Source organism: Pseudophryne corroboree, chromosome 1, assembly GCF_028390025.1.
Source record: "Pseudophryne corroboree isolate aPseCor3 chromosome 1, aPseCor3.hap2, whole genome shotgun sequence".
Lineage (NCBI taxonomy): Eukaryota > Metazoa > Chordata > Amphibia > Anura > Myobatrachidae > Pseudophryne > Pseudophryne corroboree.
The window spans coordinates 726,564,246-726,586,023 of NC_086444.1; the positions used below are offsets into that span (position 1 = coordinate 726,564,246).

Below are 21,778 nucleotides of genomic sequence, written 5' to 3' on the forward strand. Positions count from 1 at the left end.
CGGATCACCTTACAGAGCACCGGCTGTGTTGAGACCTGCAAACATCTGTGGTGAGCTAAACCTTGGCGATGGTGAGGGCACCACAAAGTGCCTGCTCTGCGGGTATACTGAGCACTCAGTGAGCTGCACAATCCACCTTTAGCCAAATTGGTTCTACATTATACTGGCACACCTCTTAACCAAGCAGCCCACCTTCGAATTACAAAATGGCACTTTGTTTGTGATTAAATTGCTCCATCTGCGTCTCAGATGTGGACATTTTAATTAGTATCTGTGGTTTCATGGACTCTTAATTTGCAGTTGTTCATATCAATGTGTTGCATAGCTTTTATATCTATCTTTTTTTATATTTATTTTATTTTAATTCATATAAATTGTCTTAGACAAAAGCAAATTCTAGTGCTCCCTTGTTACATTGTGTACTTTCTTGTTTAAATTGTAGGGCTGCCAGTACACATCATACAACACAGTACATCCAGTTCACATTATGACATAGTGTCCTCCGTTCAAATTGTACCACATTACAGTGCCCCATTTAAAGTTATGTAACATTACAATGCAATCCCGTTCATATTATACATTACAATGAGCAGGTCGAGGGGCATAACTAGATATATTGTAGGCCCCAATGCAAAAGTTTGTTGCTGCACTCCCTGCAACTATGGTAGCTACGCCCTTGCATACATACATATGGGGGATAGATGGAGGGGGGGAGGGGGAATATAATCCATAAACAAATTTAAGCAAACATAAACCGTAATCCAATTTATTTGTCCAGCCAGATTGCTAGGGATAAAATATGAAGTCGTGCAGCAACGTTAATCTGGGGTCAGAGATGCAGTATGTGAACTTTGTAAAGGGTATGTATTTTAAAGAGATTATTTGGGTGGTTCTGGAATTTAGTAAACCTCTTTGAAGAGGTGAGTTTCATGGAATCACTTGATCGTAAATATTTTAAATACAATCTATAATACTTAACCTGATTACTCTAATTTTTATTTTATTTTATTTCTCACAGGATAATACAATTAAAACCTCCAAGTACAACCTGTTGACTTTCATCCCTAAAAATTTGTATGAGCAATACCATCAGCTTCATGTGATCTACTTCACAGCTATATTCATAATTCAGGTAAAATCAATGATTATTTTCTTGCAGAAAGTGAACATAATTTATATTTTTGTATTATCCGGTGCCATTTATTCTATTACTAGTTAAAAGCCTAAATGACGGACACCAGGGCAGCATTATATTAGGGGGGCGGCTGCTACCCACACAGGAGCTTCTGGATTGAAGGAAGTCCTGCTGCTGGGAGCCAGGGCTCTGTCATGGTGAGTCTGTGTAATGTTAACCTTTTATAAATATAGATGCTCTGTGTGAAGATACGGATTTTCTGATCACTCAGGTAAACAGTTTAGTAAAGTGGCAAACGCCATTTATTGTAAATATACACACACAGTACACAAAACAGTAACTATTACATGCCAGGATGGTATCTTACTTACTAAGTCCCCACAGTAGTTTAGAATTACAGCCTCCTGAAGTCACATACCAGCAGTAGTTCTGTGTCCCCTGGTCTGGGATACTAGCTCACACAGTGCCCTTTGCCACTGACGGCACTGCAATGCCTAGTCAGTGTCTCCACTCCAGAGGTACATCCACTCTCTCTGTCCTTCTGTGTAGATCTCCCCCTCAGTGCACGTCCAGTAGCCTCTTGAAACCAGCGGATCCCAACAATGCTTCTAGGCCTCAGCACACTGGCAGCACTACCTTACCAGTAGCTTTCAGAAGCCAAACACATCACTCCTCTCAGGCCAGGAACTTCCGTGCACTCTCTGTTTCCATAGCCTCTGTTATCCTCAAACCTTTGTCTGTCCTACCATAAGGTGACACCTTCTGGCTCTGTATTGGGTGGGTTACATTAAAGGGGCTGACTACAGAACACTTTCAGATAGACCTACTTTAACATGTCCAGGCATGTCCTCTAGCACACAATAGATGTTAACTAAATGAACCTTAATTAATCTGATTGTGTAGCCTGGAATCCATTGTGTGGGGAAGAATGAGGGGGGTGTATTGACTGACATCTGAGACTGGCTGTATCTCCAACAGCAAACAAACAGGTTATCAAAGCAGTCACATTGGGGGGGACATTATTTTACAAACTATAATACAAAAACCAGTACATTCATATATATACATCTTCATATGCATTCTGTACAAAACATCAGGCTAGACATATTATTCCCTGATAAACACAAGCACAAATAACAGAGGGATAATGTTTCACAAAAATATGTGATGTCCAGTTCTATTGGGAATCCAGGCAGCATGCTGTATAGGTGATAACCAAGTTCTGTCCTGTCTCTTTACACTAACGCACTGAATCCATAAACAGGCTGGCAAAAAGTACTCCTCATGAGCCAGCTGGGCTGCGTCCGTTACAGACCTCCCCTACTTTTTCCAGCCGCTGCGATTCAGTGACAAGAGTAACCCATTTGGGATGGGCAGACATCACATCTGGACCGCCTGGGTCAAACAAGTGTGTGCTTACATTTCCATCTGGCGGTGGAGGGTCTGGGCTCAGCAGTTTACAGTTTTTAAGACCCCCTCCAGTATCCCAGGCACTGGGTTTAAACAGCCAGATTGATGGTGAGTAACCCCTATCATCAGAGGTGCTTCCCTCACCACCCTCCTTATTTAATGACAAAACTCCCTTTATCTTTGGTGCATCAGAGAGGAGAGTGATCTGCATCAACAAGATCTGGTCTCTGGGGTCCTCACTCTCCCTCCCCAACACTATATTCCCTGGGAACTCCACCTCCATCACCTCTGGTGCATCTGGACAGTGGTTTGCCTCCCCCTCCCCCATTTTGAGTGACGTTACTCCCTCTACTTCTGAGATATCACAGGGTAGCACAATCTGCATCACCAGGCTTGCATCAGGAAACCTGCCAGGTATAGTCAGTGGCTGGGGCCCTTCTTCTGCACTTAACCACTGGGATGAATTTGGCTGCAGGGGAGCAGCGAGTATCTGTAATTCTTCTCCACGTGCTCCCCCCTCAAAAGCCTCTACCCCCTGTCTTCGGTCTGAAATGTCTTCTACACCCTCGATTGATAATTGCTGGGCTTCCACTAGCATAGTAAACTGGACAGCTGGTACAGGTGCCACTGGCAGACTAGACCTCACCTGCAGTGGTGAATCCTCAGCTCCTTGGTACCCTTGACACCAACATCTTCTTGGTACTGGCATTCATTCACCAGTTCCTCATCTTCCATCTCTGAAAATTGAAAGCTTGGAAGCTGAACTTCTCCCAGGTCTATTGCTGTATCAAGCAGATCATGACTCTGGGTCTTGTCCTCTGTGTGTGGTGCATTGAGCCCTCCCACCACAGGCACCTTAGCTGACTGGTTAGTCCTTTGTATAGGAATGCTATAACTCAGCTGTTCCTGATATATTCCTTGCATAGGGTAGCACAGGGTAGCATTCACTGCACTTACCCGCACTGTATGATCCAGACTCCATGTACGCCTTTCTGGGGATAACTGGCTCCTGGAGTGATCCAACACACCTTGCTCCCTGGTCTGTTCACGCCACCTCAGAGTGGATTCCATCAGCCGACTGCTCGAGCTCTCCATTCTCTGACCCAGTCGCTGGCTTGGCAAATCTCCTCCATGCAAAACTTCAAACACCAGGTTGTGTTGCTGGCCCATTTCCTGGGGCACATCCTGATGGGACAGGGGAGTCTGTAGAGTATTGGACACTGTAGGACTGTTGTCTGGTAATCCCAGCATCTCCTTTATTACCCGCATCCGATCCTCGGGTGTCGCGCCATCTCCCAGCGCTTCTAGACGGGCCTGTAATACCTCCTGGTGTTCTTTCAAACGTTTCTCCAACCTTCCCCTCTCCAAGGGCTTTCAGACGGGGTTGTACTAACCCTCGGGATCCCACCTCCGATCCTCCGCTCTCCCTGCGGTTACTGGCATCGAATGTCCCGGCTGAAGGTCTCAACCATTCCGTCACTTGTTCCTCGTTGTCCGACTCCTCAGAGTCCTCCTCCTCATTATCAGGGTGTTCTCGATCCCATAGGACCAATCTTGCAATTAGGGATTCCTTTACATCCGTTACGGTCACCTTAATACCGCGCGCTCGACAGACCATATGCAGGAATCTCTTGTTGAGGTTTCTGTACACCTCTGTTTCTGCCTCCATACTGCTGACTTTCCAAACGTACTAACAACTTTTCAGCAAGATACCTGGCTACTGTGTGCCAAACTGTTTACAAGGCTCTTAAGTGTACTCCGCCGACACCTCTCGCAGCCTTACCCAGGGTAAACTGGGACTGAGTGACCCCACTGCTTGCCACCAATTGTGAAGATACGGATTCTCTGATCACTCAGGTAAACAGTTTAGTAAAGTGGCAAACGCCATTTATTGTAAATATACACACACAGTACACAAAACAGTAACTATTACATGCCAGGATGGTATCTTACTTACTAAGTCCCCACAGTAGTTTAGAATTACAGTCTCCTGATGTCACATACCAGCAGTAGTTCTGTGTCCCCTGGTCTGGGATACCAGCTCACACAGTGCCCTTTGCCACTGACGGCACCGCAATGCCTAGTCAGTGTCTCCACTCCAGAGGTACATCCACTCTCTCTGTCCTTCTGTGTAGATCTCCCCCTCAGTGCACGTCCAGTAGCCTCTTGAAACCAGCGGATCCCAACAATGCTTCTAGGCCTCAGCACACTGGCAGCACTACCTTACCAGTAGCTTTCAGAAGCGAAACACATCACTCCTCTCAGGCCAGGAACTTCCGCGCACTCTCTGTTTCCATAGCCTCTGTTATCCTCAAACCTTTGTCTGTCCTACCATAAGGCGACACCTTCTGGCTCTGTATTGGGTGGGTTACATTAAAGGGGCTGACTACAGAACACTTTCAGATAGACCTACTTTAACATGTCCAGGCATGTCCTCTAGCACACAATAGATGTTAACTAAATGAACCTTAATTAATCTGATTGTGTAGCCTGGAATCCATTGTGTGGGGAAGAATGAGGGGGGTGTATGGACTGACATCTGAGACTGGCTGTATCTCCAACAGCAAACAAACAGGTTATCAAAGCAGTCACATTGGGGGGGACATTATTTTACAAACTATAATACAAAAACCAGTACATTCATATATATACATCTTCATATGCATTCTGTACAAAACATCAGGCTAGACATATTATTCCCTGATAAACACAAACACATATAACAGAGGGATAATGTTTCACAAAAATATGTGATGTCCAGTTCTATTGGGAATCCAGGCAGCATGCTGTATAGGTGATAACCAAGTTCTGTCCTGTCTCTTTACACTAACGCACTGAATCCAGAAACAGGCTGGCAAAAAGTACTCCTCATGAGCCAGCTGGGCTGCGTCCGTTACACTCTGTATATCTGTAATGGGCAGGCTATAATGATGCAAGGGAGTCCTGAGTACCTGCCTAAATATGTTGGGAGGTGTGGTTTATGGAAGGTGAGGCACTGCTTATCTTCTCCACACATTTCCCTCATTGCATGTCCCTGCTCCCCAGGGGTGGCACTTGATATGCCGGCTGTCGGGATCCCGGCGCTCAGCATACCGGCGCTGGATTCCCGACAGCCGGCATACCGACAACTATTTTCCCTCTTGGGGTGTCCACGACACTCCTGGAGGGAGAATAAATAGCGCGGTGTGCATAGCGCACCACCGTGCCCGCAGCGTGGCAAGCTCTTTTGTGCTCACCCCACTGCCATTAACCAGCGGTCGGGATCCTGGCGCCGGTATGCAGAGCACCGGGATCCCGAGCGCCGGCATACCATAGTACACATATCATAGTACAAACAGTCAGATCAATTACCAGTTACCAGGAACAGTTTCACTTTCAGTTTGAGCTGTCTCAGCTAACAGAGGTTAGGAGCAGAGTTGGCTTTTATTATGTAGGACTGCGCTGATAACTTGCTTTTGCTTAGCTTGAGGAGCTGAAATTATACAGAAGATGCACCAGCTTGTCAAGGATACTATAGCATATGTAATGTACTTTCTTTATTCTTGTAGACAACAGTAGTGTATGTGCCTGGTGTAAACCAGACAGAGTGGCTACACAGTGGTAGTAGTAAATAAATAAAAAAATATTTAATTAACCATACCTCCCAACATTAGAATCCCATGGAGAGGGACACCTGCGCGCTTCTGTCCAAAAAGGGGGCTATCTCAAGCCACGTCTCCATTTTCGGCACTGAGTGGGCATGCCCAGCGCTCTATGAGCCGCTGGTGTGCCCCCTTTTCCTCTGTCTCTAGTGAATAGATGCTGTGCACAGTCTGTTCTCCACTGCTAAGTAGAGCAGCAGTGACACGAAACTCCCAACTGCCCCTCCCCCTCCACCGCGGGACACTACAGCCCGCAGGTGGGACACAAGGGCAGTTGCAAATAAAATGGGACTGTCCCGTGATAATCAGGACATTTGGGAGTTATGTATTAACTAATAAAGTCCTCTACTTAACTCATTACTCATCCACTCAGTCCATCCACCTATTTTCTATCCTATTTTCCCCTTCTGGTAATGCCCAACTAACTTAAGCTGGCCATGCACTAGGACGATATCTTGTATGAATGTAAGATTTTGACGCGTTGGTCGATGCAACGTGTGCACATCATGCATGTTTTGGGTACAATTACGATGCAATGTGCGGTCTCGCGGGTCAAATGTTGCATTCTCTGATCATGCATGCAGCCCATATTATCCGTTGTAATCATATGCTAATCGTACCATGTTTAATGCACATACGATGCATCGGTCGATGGAACATTCGATCAACGTAATTTTGAGTGATATTTTTTTCAAAGTGATCACGTGTTTTTTTGGGAGGCATATGATCGCACATCTGTGTCCAAAAAAACCCAGAGCTCCCGGGGGTATTGAAGGGAAATCGTGACTGGAATCGGATCGGATGCTGGTCGTCCCAGTGTATGGCCATCATAATACTATGAATCATCATAGGCAGATTGTTCTCTCCTTTAGCTCTCTGTATGCTACTAGTGCACCTACAACCTCTTTCATCAGTCTCCAACTATTTCCATTCGATTTATCACTACTCACTTCTGCAAACTGTAATTCTTCACTCCATACTCCATTTCTCCTGACTCCATCCTGCCTTTAGCTATATAGTCCTGTTACGTAAATTGTTATCCTATATTTTAGCCCATATTTTAAAGTTCAAACAAGGCTTGATCAAAAGTTTGAGATACTTTAGAAAATAAAGTTATTTTGAGGAGATACTTGCCCTCATTCAGTTTCAGTTGCAGTTTTGCACTTTTAGCAAAATTGCAACTACCTGCGATCACATGCTGGGGGCCACCCAGCAGGCAAATACCTGGACTGCTATGCGATTGCAATGAAATTGCGATCACATCGCTGATTTGTAGAAGCCCCCCTGTCTACATAGCCAGGCTGCCAAGACAGATACAATGCAGCCAATTTTTGGTTCACAGCAGCTGTGTGTGACATCTGGCCCTCAAAACTTGCCCCCATTTCAGTTGACCCACCCAAAGACGAGTCGCAGCCCCTGCAATGCCGTGCCACCTCCCTATGAATGCCTCTGCCTATTCCTCCATAAGGCAGAGGCATTTGCATAGTGAGATGCGATCGCAGTTCCTCGGCCCCTGCATATGCAGTATGGGCACAGTGCAGAACTTAGCGAGGAAATTAGAGATGAGCGCCGGAAATTTTTCGGGTTTTGGGTTTTGGTTTTGGGTTCGGTTCCGCGGCCGTGTTTTGGGTTCGACCGCGTTTTGGCAAAACCTCACCGAATTTTTTTTGTCGGATTCGGGTGTGTTTTGGATTCGGGTGTTTTTTTCCAAAAAACCTAAAAAACAGCTTAAATCATAGAATTTGGCGGTCATTTTGATCCCAAAGTATTATTAACCTCAAAAACCATAATTTCCACTCATTTTCAGTCTATTCTGAATACCTCACACCTCACAATATTATTTTTAGTCCTAAAATTTGCACCGAGGTCGCTGTGTGAGTAAGATAAGCGACCCTAGTGGCCGACACAAACACCGGGCCCATCTAGGAGTGGCACTGCAGTGTCACGCAGGATGGCCCTTCCAAAAAACCCTCCCCAAACAGCACATGACGCAAAGAAAAAAAGAGGCGCAATGAGGTAGCTGTGTGAGTAAGATTAGCGACCCTAGTGGCCGACACAAACACCGGGCCCATCTAGGAGTGGCACTGCAGTGTCACGCAGGATGTCCCTTCCAAAAAACCCTCCCCAAACAGCACATGACGCAAAGAAAAAAAGAGGCGCAATGAGGTAGCTGTGTGAGTAAGATAAGCGACCCTAGTGGCCGACACAAACACCGGGCCCATCTAGGAGTGTCACTGCAGTGTCACGCAGGATGTCCCTTCCAAAAAACCCTCCCCAAACAGCACATGACGCAAAGAAAAAAAGAGGCGCAATGAGGTAGCTGTGTGAGTAAGATAAGCGACCCTAGTGGCCGACACAAACACCGGGCCCATCTAGGAGTGGCACTGCAGTGTCACGCAGGATGTCCCTTCCAAAAAACCCTCCCCAAACAGCACATGACGCAAAGAAAAAGAAAAGAAAAAAGAGGTGCAAGATGGAATTGTCCTTGGGCCCTCCCACCCACCCTTATGTTGTATAAACAAAACAGGACATGCACACTTTAACCAACCCATCATTTCAGTGACAGGGTCTGCCACACGACTGTGACTGATATGACGGGTTGGTTTGGACCCCCCCAAAAAAAGAAGCAATTAATCTCTCCTTGCACAAACTGGCTCTACAGAGGCAAGATGTCCACCTCATCATCACCCTCCGATATATCACCGTGTACATCCCCCTCCTCACAGATTATCAATTCGTCCCCACTGGAATCCACCATCTCAGCTCCCTGTGTACTTTGTGGAGGCAATTGCTGCTGGTCAATGTCTCCGCGGAGGAATTGATTATAATTCATTTTAATGAACATCATCTTCTCCACATTTTCTGGATGTAACCTCGTACGCCGATTGCTGACAAGGTGAGCGGCGGCACTAAACACTCTTTCGGAGTACACACTTGTGGGAGGGCAACTTAGGTAGAATAAAGCCAGTTTGTGCAAGGGCCTCCAAATTGCCTCTTTTTCCTGCCAGTATAAGTACGGACTGTGTGACGTGCCTACTTGGATGCGGTCACTCATATAATCCTCCACCATTCTATCAATGTTGAGAGAATCATATGCAGTGACAGTAGACGACATGTCCGTAATCGTTGTCAGGTCCTTCAGTCCGGACCAGATGTCAGCATCAGCAGTCGCTCCAGACTGCCCTGCATCACCGCCAGCGGGTGGGCTCGGAATTCTGAGCCTTTTCCTCGCACCCCCAGTTGCGGGAGAATGTGAAGGAGGAGATGTTGACAGGTCGCGTTCCGCTTGACTTGACAATTTTGTCACCAGCAGGTCTTTCAACCCCAGCAGACTTGTGTCTGCCGGAAAGAGAGATCCAAGGTAGGCTTTAAATCTAGGATCGAGCACGGTGGCCAAAATGTAGTGCTCTGATTTCAACAGATTGACCACCCGTGAATCCTTGTTAAGCGAAAGAAGGGCTCCATCCACAAGTCCCACATGCCTAGCGGAATCGCTCCGTGTTAGCTCCTCCTTCAATGTCTCCAGCTTCTTCTGCAAAAGCCTGATGAGGGGAATGACCTGACTCAGGCTGGCAGTGTCTGAACTGACTTCACGTGTGGCAAGTTCAAAGGGCATCAGAACCTTGCACAACGTTGAAATCATTCTCCACTGCGCTTGAGACAGGTGCATTCCACCTACTATATCGTGCTCAATTGTATAGGCTTGAATGGCCTTTTGCTGCTCCTCCAACCTCTGAAGCATATAGAGGGTTGAATTCCACCTCGTTACCACTTCTTGCTTCAGATGATGGCAGGGCAGGTTCAGTAGTTTTTGGTGGTGCTCCAGTCTTCTGTACGTGGTGCCTGTACGCCGAAAGTGTCCCGCAATTCTTCTGGCCACCGACAGCATCTCTTGCACGCCCCTGTCGTTTTTTAAAAAATTCTGCACCACCAAATTCAAGGTATGTGCAAAACATGGGACGTGCTGGAATTTGCCCATATTTAATGCACACACAATATTGCTGGCGTTGTCCGATGCCACAAATCCACAGGAGAGTCCAATTGGGGTAAGCCATTCCGCGATGATCTTCCTCAGTTGCCGTAAGAGGTTTTCAGCTGTGTGCGTATTCTGGAAAGCGGTGATACAAAGCGTAGCCTGCCTAGGAAAGAGTTGGCGTTTGCGAGATGCTGCTACTGGTGCCGCCGCTGCTGTTCTTGCGGCGGGAGTCCATACATCTACCCAGTGGGCTGTCACAGTCATATAGTCCTGACCCTGCCCTGCTCCACTTGTCCACATGTCCGTGGTTAAGTGGACATTGGGTACAACTGCATTTTTTAGGACACTGGTGAGTCTTTTTCTGACGTCCGTGTACATTCTCGGTATCGCCTGCCTAGAGAAGTGGAACCTAGATGGTATTTGGTAACGGGGGCACACTGCCTCAATAAATTGTCTAGTTCCCTGTGAACTAACGGCGGATACCGGACGCACGTCTAACACCAACATAGTTGTCAAGGCCTCAGTTATCCGCTTTGCAGCAGGATGACTGCTGTGATATTTCATCTTCCTCGCAAAGGACTGTTGAACAGTCAATTGCTTACTGGAAGTAGTACAAGTGGGCTTACGACTTCCCCTCTGGGATGACCATCGACTCCCAGCAGCAACAACAGCAGCGCCAGCAGCAGTAGGCGTTACACGCAAGGATGCATCGGAGGAATCCCAGGCAGGAGAGGACTCGTCAGAATTGCCAGTGACATTGCCTGCAGGACTATTGGCATTCCTGGGGAAGGAGGAAATTGACACTGAGGGAGTTGGTGGGGTGGTTTGCGTGAGCTTGGTTACAAGAGGAAGGGATTTACTGGTCAGTGGACTGCTTCCGCTGTCACCCAAAGTTTTTGAACTTGTCACTGACTTATTATGAATGCGCTGCAGGTGACGTATAAGGGAGGATGTTCCGAGGTGGTTAACGTCCTTACCCCTACTTATTACAGCTTGACAAAGGGAACACACGGCTTGACACCTGTTGTCCGCATTTCTGGTGAAATACTTCCACACCGAAGAGCTGATTTTTTTGGTATTTTCACCAGGCATGTCAACGGCCATATTCCTACCACGGACAACAGGTGTCTCCCCGGGTGCCTGACTTAAACAAACCACCTCACCATCAGAATCCTCCTGGTCAATTTCCTCCCCAGCGCCAGCAACACCCATATCCTCCTCATCCTGGTGTACTTCAACACTGACATCTTCAATCTGACTATCAGGAACTGGACTGCGGGTGCTCCTTACATCACTTGCAGGGGGCGTGCAAATGGTGGAAGGCGCATGCTCTTCACGTCCAGTGTTGGGAAGGTCAGGCATCGCAACCGACACAATTGGAGTCGGACTCTCCTTGTGGATTTGGGATTTCGAAGAACGCACAGTTCTTTGCGGTGCTACTGCTTTTGCCAGCTTTAGTCTTTTCATTTTTCTAGCGAGAGGCTGAGTGCTTCCATCCTCATGTGAAGCTGAACCACTAGCCATGAACATAGGCCAGGGCCTCAGCCGTTCCTTGCCACTCCGTGTGGTAAATGGCATATTGGCAAGTTTACGCTTCTCCTCCGACAATTTTATTTTAGGTTTTGGAGTCCTTTTTTTACTGATATTTGGTGTTTTGGATTTGACATGCTCTGTACTATGACATTGGGCATCGGCCTTGGCAGACGACGTTGCTGGCATTTCATCGTCTCGGCCATGACTAGTGGCAGCAGCTTCAGCACGAGGTGGAAGTGGATCTTGATCTTTCCCTAATTTTGGAACCTCAACATTTTTGTTCTCCATATTTTAATAGGCACAACTAAAAGGCACCTCAGGTAAACAATGGAGATGGATGGATTGGATACTAGTATACAATTATGGACGGGCTGCCGAGTGCCGACACAGAGGTAGCCACAGCCGTGAACTACCGCACTGTACTGTGTTTGCTGCTAATATATAGACTGGTTGATAAAGAGATAGTATACTCGTAACTAGTATGTATGTATAAAGAAAGAAAAAAAAACCACGGTTAGGTGGTATATACAATTATGGACGGGCTGCCGAGTGCCGACACAGAGGTAGCCACAGCCGTGAACTACCGCACTGTACTGTGTCTGCTGCTAATCTATAGACTGGTTGATAAAGAGATAGTATACTCGTAACTAGTATGTATGTATAAAGAAAGAAAAAAAAACCACGGTTAGGTGGTATATACAATTATGGACGGGCTGCCGAGTGCCGACACAGAGGTAGCCACAGCCGTGAACTACCGCACTGTACTGTGTCTGCTGCTAATATATAGACTGGTTGATAAAGAGATAGTATACTCGTAACTAGTATGTATGTATAAAGAAAGAAAAAAAAACCACGGTTAGGTGGTATATACAATTATGGACGGGCTGCCGAGTGCCGACACAGAGGTAGCCACAGCCGTGAACTACCGCACTGTACTGTGTCTGCTGCTAATATATAGACTGGTTGATAAAGAGATAGTATACTCGTAACTAGTATGTATGTATAAAGAAAGAAAAAAAAACCACGGTTAGGTGGTATATACAATTATGGACGGGCTGCCGAGTGCCGACACAGAGGTAGCCACAGCCGTGAACTACCGCACTGTACTGTGTCTGCTGCTAATATATAGACTGGTTGATAAAGAGATAGTATACTCGTAACTAGTATGTATGTATAAAGAAAGAAAAAAAAACCACGGTTAGGTGGTATATACAATTATGGACGGGCTGCCGAGTGCCGACACAGAGGTAGCCACAGCCGTGAACTACCGCACTGTACTGTGTCTGCTGCTAATATATAGACTGGTTGATAAAGAGATAGTATACTCGTAACTAGTATGTATGTATAAAGAAAGAAAAAAAAACCACGGTTAGGTGGTATATACAATTATGGACGGGCTGCCGAGTGCCGACACAGAGGTAGCCACAGCCGTGAACTACCGCACTGTACTGTGTCTGCTGCTAATATATAGACTGGTTGATAAAGAGATAGTATACTCGTAACTAGTATGTATGTATAAAGAAAGAAAAAAAAACCACGGTTAGGTGGTATATACAATTATGGACGGGCTGCCGAGTGCCGACACAGAGGTAGCCACAGCCGTGAACTACCGCACTGTACTGTGTCTGCTGCTAATATATAGACTGGTTGATAAAGAGATAGTATACTCGTAACTAGTATGTATGTATAAAGAAAGAAAAAAAAACCACGGTTAGGTGATATATACAATTATGGACGGGCTGCCGAGTGCCGACACAGAGGTAGCCACAGCCGTGAACTACCGCACTGTACTGTGTCTGCTGCTAATATATAGACTGGTTGATAAAGAGATAGTATACTCGTAACTAGTATGTATGTATAAAGAAAGAAAAAAAAACCACGGTTAGGTGGTATATACAATTATGGACGGGCTGCCGAGTGCCGACACAGAGGTAGCCACAGCCGTGAACTACCGCACTGTACTGTGTCTGCTGCTAATATATAGACTGGTTGATAAAGAGATAGTATACTCGTAACTAGTATGTATGTTTAAAGAAAGAAAAAAAAACCACGGTTAGGTGGTATATACAATTATGGATGGGCTGCCGAGTGCCGACACAGAGGTAGCCACAGCCGTGAACTACCGCACTGTACTGTGTCTGCTGCTAATATATAGACTGGTTGATAAAGAGATAGTATACTCGTAACTAGTATGTATGTATAAAGAAAGAAAAAAAAACCACGGTTAGGTGGTATATACAATTATGGACGGGCTGCCGAGTGCCGACACAGAGGTAGCCACAGCCGTGAACTACCGCACTGTACTGTGTCTGCTGCTAATATAGACTGGTTGATAAAGAGATAGTATACTCGTAACTAGTATGTATGTATAAAGAAAGAAAAAAAAACCACGGTTAGGTGGTATATACAATTATGGACGGGCTGCCGAGTGCCGACACAGAGGTAGCCACAGCCGTGAACTACCGCACTGTACTGTGTCTGCTGCTAATATAGACTGGTTGATAAAGAGATAGTATACTCGTAACTAGTATGACTATAAAGAAAGAAAAAAAAACCACGGTTAGGTGGTATATACAATTATGGACGGGCTGCCGAGTGCCGACACAGAGGTAGCCACAGCCGTGAACTACCGCACTGTACTGTGTCTGCTGCTAATATAGACTGGTTGATAAAGAGATAGTATACTACTAATATTATATATACTGGTGGTCAGGTCACTGGTCACTAGTCACACTGGCAGTGGCACTCCTGCAGCAAAAGTGTGCACTGTTTAATTTTAATATAATATTATGTACTCCTGGCTCCTGCTATAACCTATAACTGGCACTGCAGTGCTCCCCAGTCTCCCCCACAATTATAAGCTGTGTGAGCTGAGCACAGTCAGATATATATATATACATTGATGCAGCACACTGGGCTGAGCAGTGCACACAGATATGGTATGTGACTGAGTCACTGTGTGTATCGTTTTTTTCAGGCAGAGAACGGATATATTAAATAAAACAAACAACTGCACTGTCTGGTGGTCACTGTGGTCGTCAGTCACTAAACTCTGCACTCTCTTCTACAGTATCACAGCCTCAGGTCAATCTCTCTCTCTCTCTCTCAACCCTAATCTAAATGGAGAGGACGCCAGCCACGTCCTCTCCCTATCAATCTCAATGCACGTGTGAAAATGGCGGCGACGCGCGGCTCCTTATATAGAATCCGAGTCTCGCGATAGAATCCGAGCCTCGCGAGAATCCGACAGCGTCATGATGACGTTCGGGCGCGCTCGGGTTAACCGAGCAAGGCGGGAAGATCCGAGTCGCTCGGACCCGTGAAAAAAAACATGAAGTTCGGGCGGGTTCGGATTCAGAGAAACCGAACCCGCTCATCTCTAGAGGAAATGCGATCGCATATCAGTAACGATGACTACTGAAAAGGGGCCACTGTACATTGTTTCCCAATCAGAGGTGACACTAAAACTCTTCTATGTAGGACAAGCTATACACATGTAGCCATGCTCATCTTACTGCAACATGGCATGCTGGATGGCAAGCCAGGCTGCGACTAGTCGCAGGCGGTGATAGCTCCATTGATTCCTAAAGCAGTCACAGCCTGGCACACCATGCAGCATGTTGAATCGCAGTGAATTGAGCATGGCTACATCTGTAATACAACAAAATATCATTATACTGTAAATAATATAAATGTAGAAAGGGATTATTTGAAACCTTGCATGTTCAGCATGAGTGCATCTTAATCATTAAAACAACAAACCAATACTCTTCCTAATAAGTCCCAAATGTCATTACTGATGTAAGACAAAGGAAAATATAAATTAAGCCAAACATTATATGCACTAGGGCATGCAGTTTCAAAGTTTAGTAAGAATCACTTTAAACAATAAAACTAAGTACAGACGAAGAGGGTAGTAAATGCTTTCTTTTCTTTATTATTTTTTATTAAATATTTTTATTAGAGACTTAGTAGCATACATCCCATAGAACAAATATTTCCATTGTATGTGTAACAAAGATGTGCATATAAATTAGAGATGAGCGGGTTCGGTTCGTCGAGATCCGACCCCTCCCCCCCCGAACTTCACCTATTTTACACGGTTCCGAGGAAGCCTCGGATCTTCCCGCCTTGCTCGGTTAACCCGAACGCGGCCGAATGTCATCATCCCGCTGTCGGATTCTTGCGAGATTCGTATTTTATATAAAGAGCAGCGCGTTGCCGCCATTTTCACTCGTGCATCTGCCTGAAAAGCTCCATATCTGTGCTCAGTGTGCTGCAAATATCTGTGCTCAGTGTGCTGCAAATATCTATGCTCAGTGTGCTGCAAATATCTACGTTCTCTGCCTGAAAAGCTCCATATCTGTGCTCAGTGTGCTGCAAATATCTGTGCTCAGTGTGCTGCAAATATCTGTGCTCAGTGTGCTGCATTTTGGTGACCAACAGAATATAGTTGTACAGTAGGCCATTGCTGTATCTTGCAGCTCTGTGTCACTGCAAGTATCCATTCCATATCTGTGCTGCATTTTTGTAAACCGTGTATATATAGATTTACAGTGCAGCATTTTGGTGACCAACAGTATAAAGTTGTACAGTACAGTAGGCCATTGCTGTTGATATAATATTACTGGCATATAATTCCACACATTAAAGAATGGAAAACAAAAATGTGGAGGGTGAAATAGGGAAAGATCAAGATCCACTTCTACCTAGTGCTGAAGCTGCTGCCACTAGTCATGGCAGAGACGATTCAATGCCATCAATGTTGTTTGCCAAGGCCGATGCCCAATGTCATAGTAGAGAGCATGTAAAATCCCCAAAAAAAGTTCAGTAAAATGACCCCACAATCTAAATTAAAAGCATCTGAGGAGAAGCGTAAACTTGCCAATATGCCATTTACGACACGGAGTGGCAAGGAACGGCTGAGGCCATGGCCTATGTTCATGGCTAGTGGTTCAGCTTCACATAAGGATGGAAGCACTCATCCTCCCGCTAGAAAACTGAAAGAGTTAAGATGGCAAAAGCACAGCAAAGAACTGTGCGTTTTTCTAATTCGCAAATCCCCAATTGTGTTGGTTGCGATGCCTGACCTTCCCAACACTGGACGGGAAGAGGTGGCTCCTTCCACCATTTGCACGCCCCCTGGAAGTGTTGGAAGGAGCACCCACAGTCCAGTTCCTGATAGTCAAATTGAAGATGTCACTGTTGAAGTACACCAAGATGAGGATATGGGTGTTGCTGGCGCTGAGGAGGAAATTGACAAGGAGGATTCTGATGGTGAGGTGGTTTCTTTAAGTCAGGCACCCGGGGAGACACCTGCAGTCCATGGGATGAATATGGCCATTGACATGCCTGGTCAAATTACAAAAAAAATCACCTTCGGTGTGGAATTATTTTAATAGAAATGCAGACAACAGGTGTCAAGCCGTGTGTTGCCTTTGTCAAGCTGTAATAAGTAAGGGTAAGGATGTTAACCACCTAGGAACATCCTCCCTTATACGTCACCTGGAGTGCATTCATCAGAAGTCATTGACAAGTTCAAAAACTTTGGGTGACAGCGGAAGTAGTCCACTGACAACTAAATCCCTTCCTCTTGTATCCAAGCTCCTGCAAACCACACCACCAACTTCCTCAGTGTCAATTTCCTCCTTAGACAGGAATACCAATAGTCCTGCAGGCCATGTCACTGGCAAGTCTGACGAGTCCTCTCCTGACTGGGATTCCTCCAATGGATCCTTGAGTGTAACGCCTACTGCTGCTGGCGCTGCTGTTGTTGCTGGGAGTCGATCATCGTCCCAGAGAGGAAGTCAGAAGACCACTTGTACTACTTCCAGTAAGCAATTGACTGTCCAACAGTCCTTTGCAAGGATGATGAAATATCACAGCAGTCATCCTGTTGCAAAGCGGATAACTCAGGCCTTGGCAGCTGTGTTGGTGTTAGACGTACATCCGGTATCCGGCATTATTCACAGGGACTTAGAGAATTTCTTGAGGTAGTGTGTCCCCGGTACCAAATACCATCTAGGTTTCACTTCTCTAAGCAGGCGATATAGAGAATGTACACAGACATCAGAAAGACTCACCAGTGTCCTAAAAAATTACGTGGTGCCCAATGTCCACTTAACCATGAACATGTGGAGCAGGGCACACTCAGGACTATATGACTGTGACAGCCCACTGGGTAGATGTATTGCCTTCCGCAGCAACAGCAGCAGTGGCACCTGTAGCAGCAGCTCGCAAACGCCAACTCGTTCCTATGCAGGCTACGCTTTGTATCACCGCTTTCCACAAGAGGCACACAGCTGACAACCTCTTACGGAAACTGTGGAACATCATCGCAGAATGTCTTACCCCAACTGGACTCTTCTGGGGATTTGTGACATCGGTCAACGCCACCAATATTGTGCGTGCATTACATGTGGGAAAATTCCAGCACTTCCCATGTTTTGCACATACATTGAATTTGGTGGTGCAGAATTTTAAAAAAATGACAGGGGCGTGCAAGAGATGCTGTCAGTGGCCCGAAGAATTGCGGGCCACTTTCGGCATTCAGCCACCGTGTGCCGAAGACTGGAGCACCAGCAAACACTCCTGTACCTGCCCCGCCATCATCTGAAGCAAGAGGTGGTAACGAGGTGGAATTAAACCCTCTATATGCTTCAGAGGATGGAGGAGCAGCAAAAGGCCATTCAAGCCTATACATCTGCCTATTATATAGGCAAAGGAGGGGGAATGCACCTGACTCAAGCGCAGTGGAGAATGATTTCAACGATGTGCAAGGTTCTGCAACTCTTTAAACTTGCCACACGTGAAGTCAGTTCAGACACTGCCAGCCTGAGTCAGGTCATTCCCCTCATCAGGCTTTTGCAGAAGCAGCTGGAGAGATTGAAGGAGGAGCTAAAACTGAGCGATTCCGCTAGGCATGTGGGACTTGTGGATGGAGCCCTTCTTTCGCTTAACTAGGATTCACGGGTGGTCAATCTGTTGAAATCAGAGCACTACATTTTGGCCACTGTGCTCGATCCTAGGTTTAAAGCCTACGTTATATCTCTTTCCGGCAGACACAAGTCTGCAGAGGTTTAAAGACCTGCTGGTGAGACACTTGTCAACTCAAGTGGAACGTGACCCGTCAACCGCTCCTCCTTCACATTCTCCTGCAACTGGGGCTGCGAGGAAAAGGCTAGGAATTCCAAGCCCACCCATTGGCGGTGATGCAGGGCGGTCTGGAGCGAGTGCTGACATCTGGTCCGGACTGAAGGACCTGCAAACAATTACTGACATGTCGTCTGCTGTCACTGCATATGATTCTGTCGCCATTGAAAGAACACCATCGGACAGTCCATATGTATACTGGCAGGAAAAAGAGGCAATTTGGAGGTCCTTGCACAAACTGGCTTTATTTTACCTGAGTTGCCCCCCCTGCAGTGTGTACTCCGAAAGAGTGTTTAGTGCAGCCGGTCACCTTGTCAGCGATCGGCGTACGAGGTTACTTCCACAAAATGTGGAGAAGACGATGTTCATCAAAATGAATTATAATCAATACCTCCGTGGAGACATTCACCAGCAATTGCCTCCAGAAAGTACACAGGGACGTGAGATGGTGGATTACAGTGGGGATGAATTAATACTCTGTGAGGAGGGGGGTGTACACAGTGAAAGGGGTGAGGATTCAGAGGATAATGAGGTGGACATCTTGCCTCTGTAGAGCCAGTTTGAGAAAGAGATTGGTGGGGGTCCAAACCAACCAGTCATTTCAACCACAGTTGTGTGGCAGACCCTGTAGCTGAAGTGATGGGTTTGTTAAAGTGTGCATGTCCTGTTTATACAACATAAGGGTGGGTGGGAGGGCCCAAGGACAATTCCATCTTGCACCTCCTTTTTTTTATTTATCTTTGCATCATGTGATGTTTGGGCACAATTTTTTTAAGTGCCATCTTGTCTGACACTGCAGTGTCACTCCTAGATGGGCCAGGTGTTTGTGCCGCCCACTTGGGTCTCTTAGCTTAGTCATCCAGTGACCTCAGTGCAAATTTTAGGACTAAAAATATTGTGAGGTGTTCAGAATAGACTGGAAATGAGTGGAAATTATGGTTATCGATGTTAATAATACTATAGGATCAAAATTACCCCCAAATTCTATGATTTAAGCTGTTTTTGACGGTTTTTTGAAAAAAAAAAAACACCCGAGTCCAAAACACACCTGAATCCGACAAAATTTTAAGGGAGGTATTGTCAAAACGCGTCCGAATCCAAAACATGGCCGCGGAACCGAATCCAAAACCAAAACACAAAACCCAAAAAATTTCCGGTGCACATCTCTAATATAAATATAGTTAATCTCGTGTAATATCAACAGTGGATTATCATAGAAAGAATGCAACATTCCCATTGAGCTCACCAGTCCACACATGAACAATTTAGTAATTATCACGTAGAAATGTAGAAGAAATATAGGACACAGGACACACCGTGCGAGACCCCAAACAGAATAAAGGAAAATAAAGAAAAAAATAAATGAATAGGTAAACAAATCCCCACTTTATATTGGTAGTTCGTTATCTATCAATCTTGTTAAATACCATGCAGTTGTCGAAAAGCATTTGACAAGTAAAAGTTTAGTCTGGTCAGGAAGGATTGAAATATAACTTTCCCAGAATTCAAAAAATTTAGCCACTCCGGATTTTTTATCTACTGATGCCTCTAACCAATCCATTCGAAATAAATAAAATACTTTTTCTTTAAATAGGGTAAATGGGGGTGTTCCTGGTTGGTTCCATACTTGCAAAATGGTCTTCTTAGCTGCTGAACTTAAAATTAATACTAATTTGCGGCAACCTCTGGACACTTGTTGACCTTGAGGCAAAATCCTGAAAATAGCTCATTCTGGGGTGAATGGTATGTAACCAAATTATCTATTGCATATCTATAAAATTTAAGCCAGGATGGCCTAACTTTTGGGCAGGACCATAGACAATGGTATAAATCTGCGTTATTTTCTTGACATCTATAACATTGAGGTGAGGAAGAAGAGCCCATCAAATATCCCCTATGAGGACTAATATGTTCTATGATGAATGTTCAGGAATAACTCCCTATATGAGCTAGCAACATATCCACTGTTATATCAGGAAAGTGTTGCCGCCATTGTGGTAACCCAGACCGTATGTTATCATAATCAATCTAATCTCTTAGTATGGTATAGAGTTTAGAAATTGCTTTGTAGTCAGGGGTGGTAGGATAAAAATGTATCCAATGATTTGTTCCAGTCCCCGTCAGAGAAATTACGGATAACTTTACTCACATAATGTTGAGTCTGACAAAAGGCAAAAGGGAAGGTAGACATGAAATCATACTTTTCTACCACCTCAGGGAATGTGAGAAGCCTTTTAGATCTATCTACAAAACATCCAATGGAACCTGCCCCTCTAGACGACCATAGCAAAAAAGGATTAACTGCTTGGCACATCTGAAAGTCTGGGTTAGCAGTTAGTGGAAGGAAAAGAGTGTGGTGTGCGTTTTAAGCCTTTTTTGTGTCTCAATATATGCCATAATTTATGAGTGGTCTAAAGTAACGGATTATCTCATAATCCTTCAGGTAACTCTTGGTCATGAATATGAAGAAAAGAAACTAAATTAATATTTTGCTAAAAGTTTTGCTCTAAAACTGGATCAGTGTAGATGCTGGAATTATGCAGCCAATCACGGAGGTGGTGTAACAGAGCAGCATGGTTGTAATGAGTTAAATTGGGAAAGTTAATACCTCCGTTACATGTAGGTTGTTGGAGTCTGAACGGACCTATCCTGTGTCGTTTTGATTCCATATAAATTTCACAATTGCCGAATTCATTTTTTTTTTTTTTTGTGTCGTCTTTGGCGAGTAACACCGGTAGCGATTGGAGTAAATATAGCAACCTGGGAAAGAGATCATTTTAAGCAGACTACCTCTGCCCAAGTAGGAGAGCTGGAGATGACGCCACCCCTCTAGGTCCCTAACCATTGAGGTAATAGCCCTAGATGTGTTCAATTTGTAAAGAGTAGAGGGATTTTTGGAAACCAATACACCTAAGTAAGAGAAGTGTTTTT

The 21,778-nt window shown here is 45.4% G+C and overlaps 1 protein-coding gene across 1 annotated transcript in view; it reads left to right on the plus strand.

Annotated features, from left to right (window-relative positions):
• The window catches only part of LOC135046821 (phospholipid-transporting ATPase IK-like), a 1,701,102-nt gene that overhangs the window by 413,621 nt on the left and 1,265,703 nt on the right, over nucleotides 1-21,778 (plus strand). Inside the window, exon 4 of the mRNA XM_063955407.1 lies at nucleotides 1,019-1,132. Within this exon, the coding sequence (XP_063811477.1) occupies nucleotides 1,019-1,132 (114 nt within the window). The remainder of the gene's footprint in view (nucleotides 1-1,018; nucleotides 1,133-21,778) is intronic.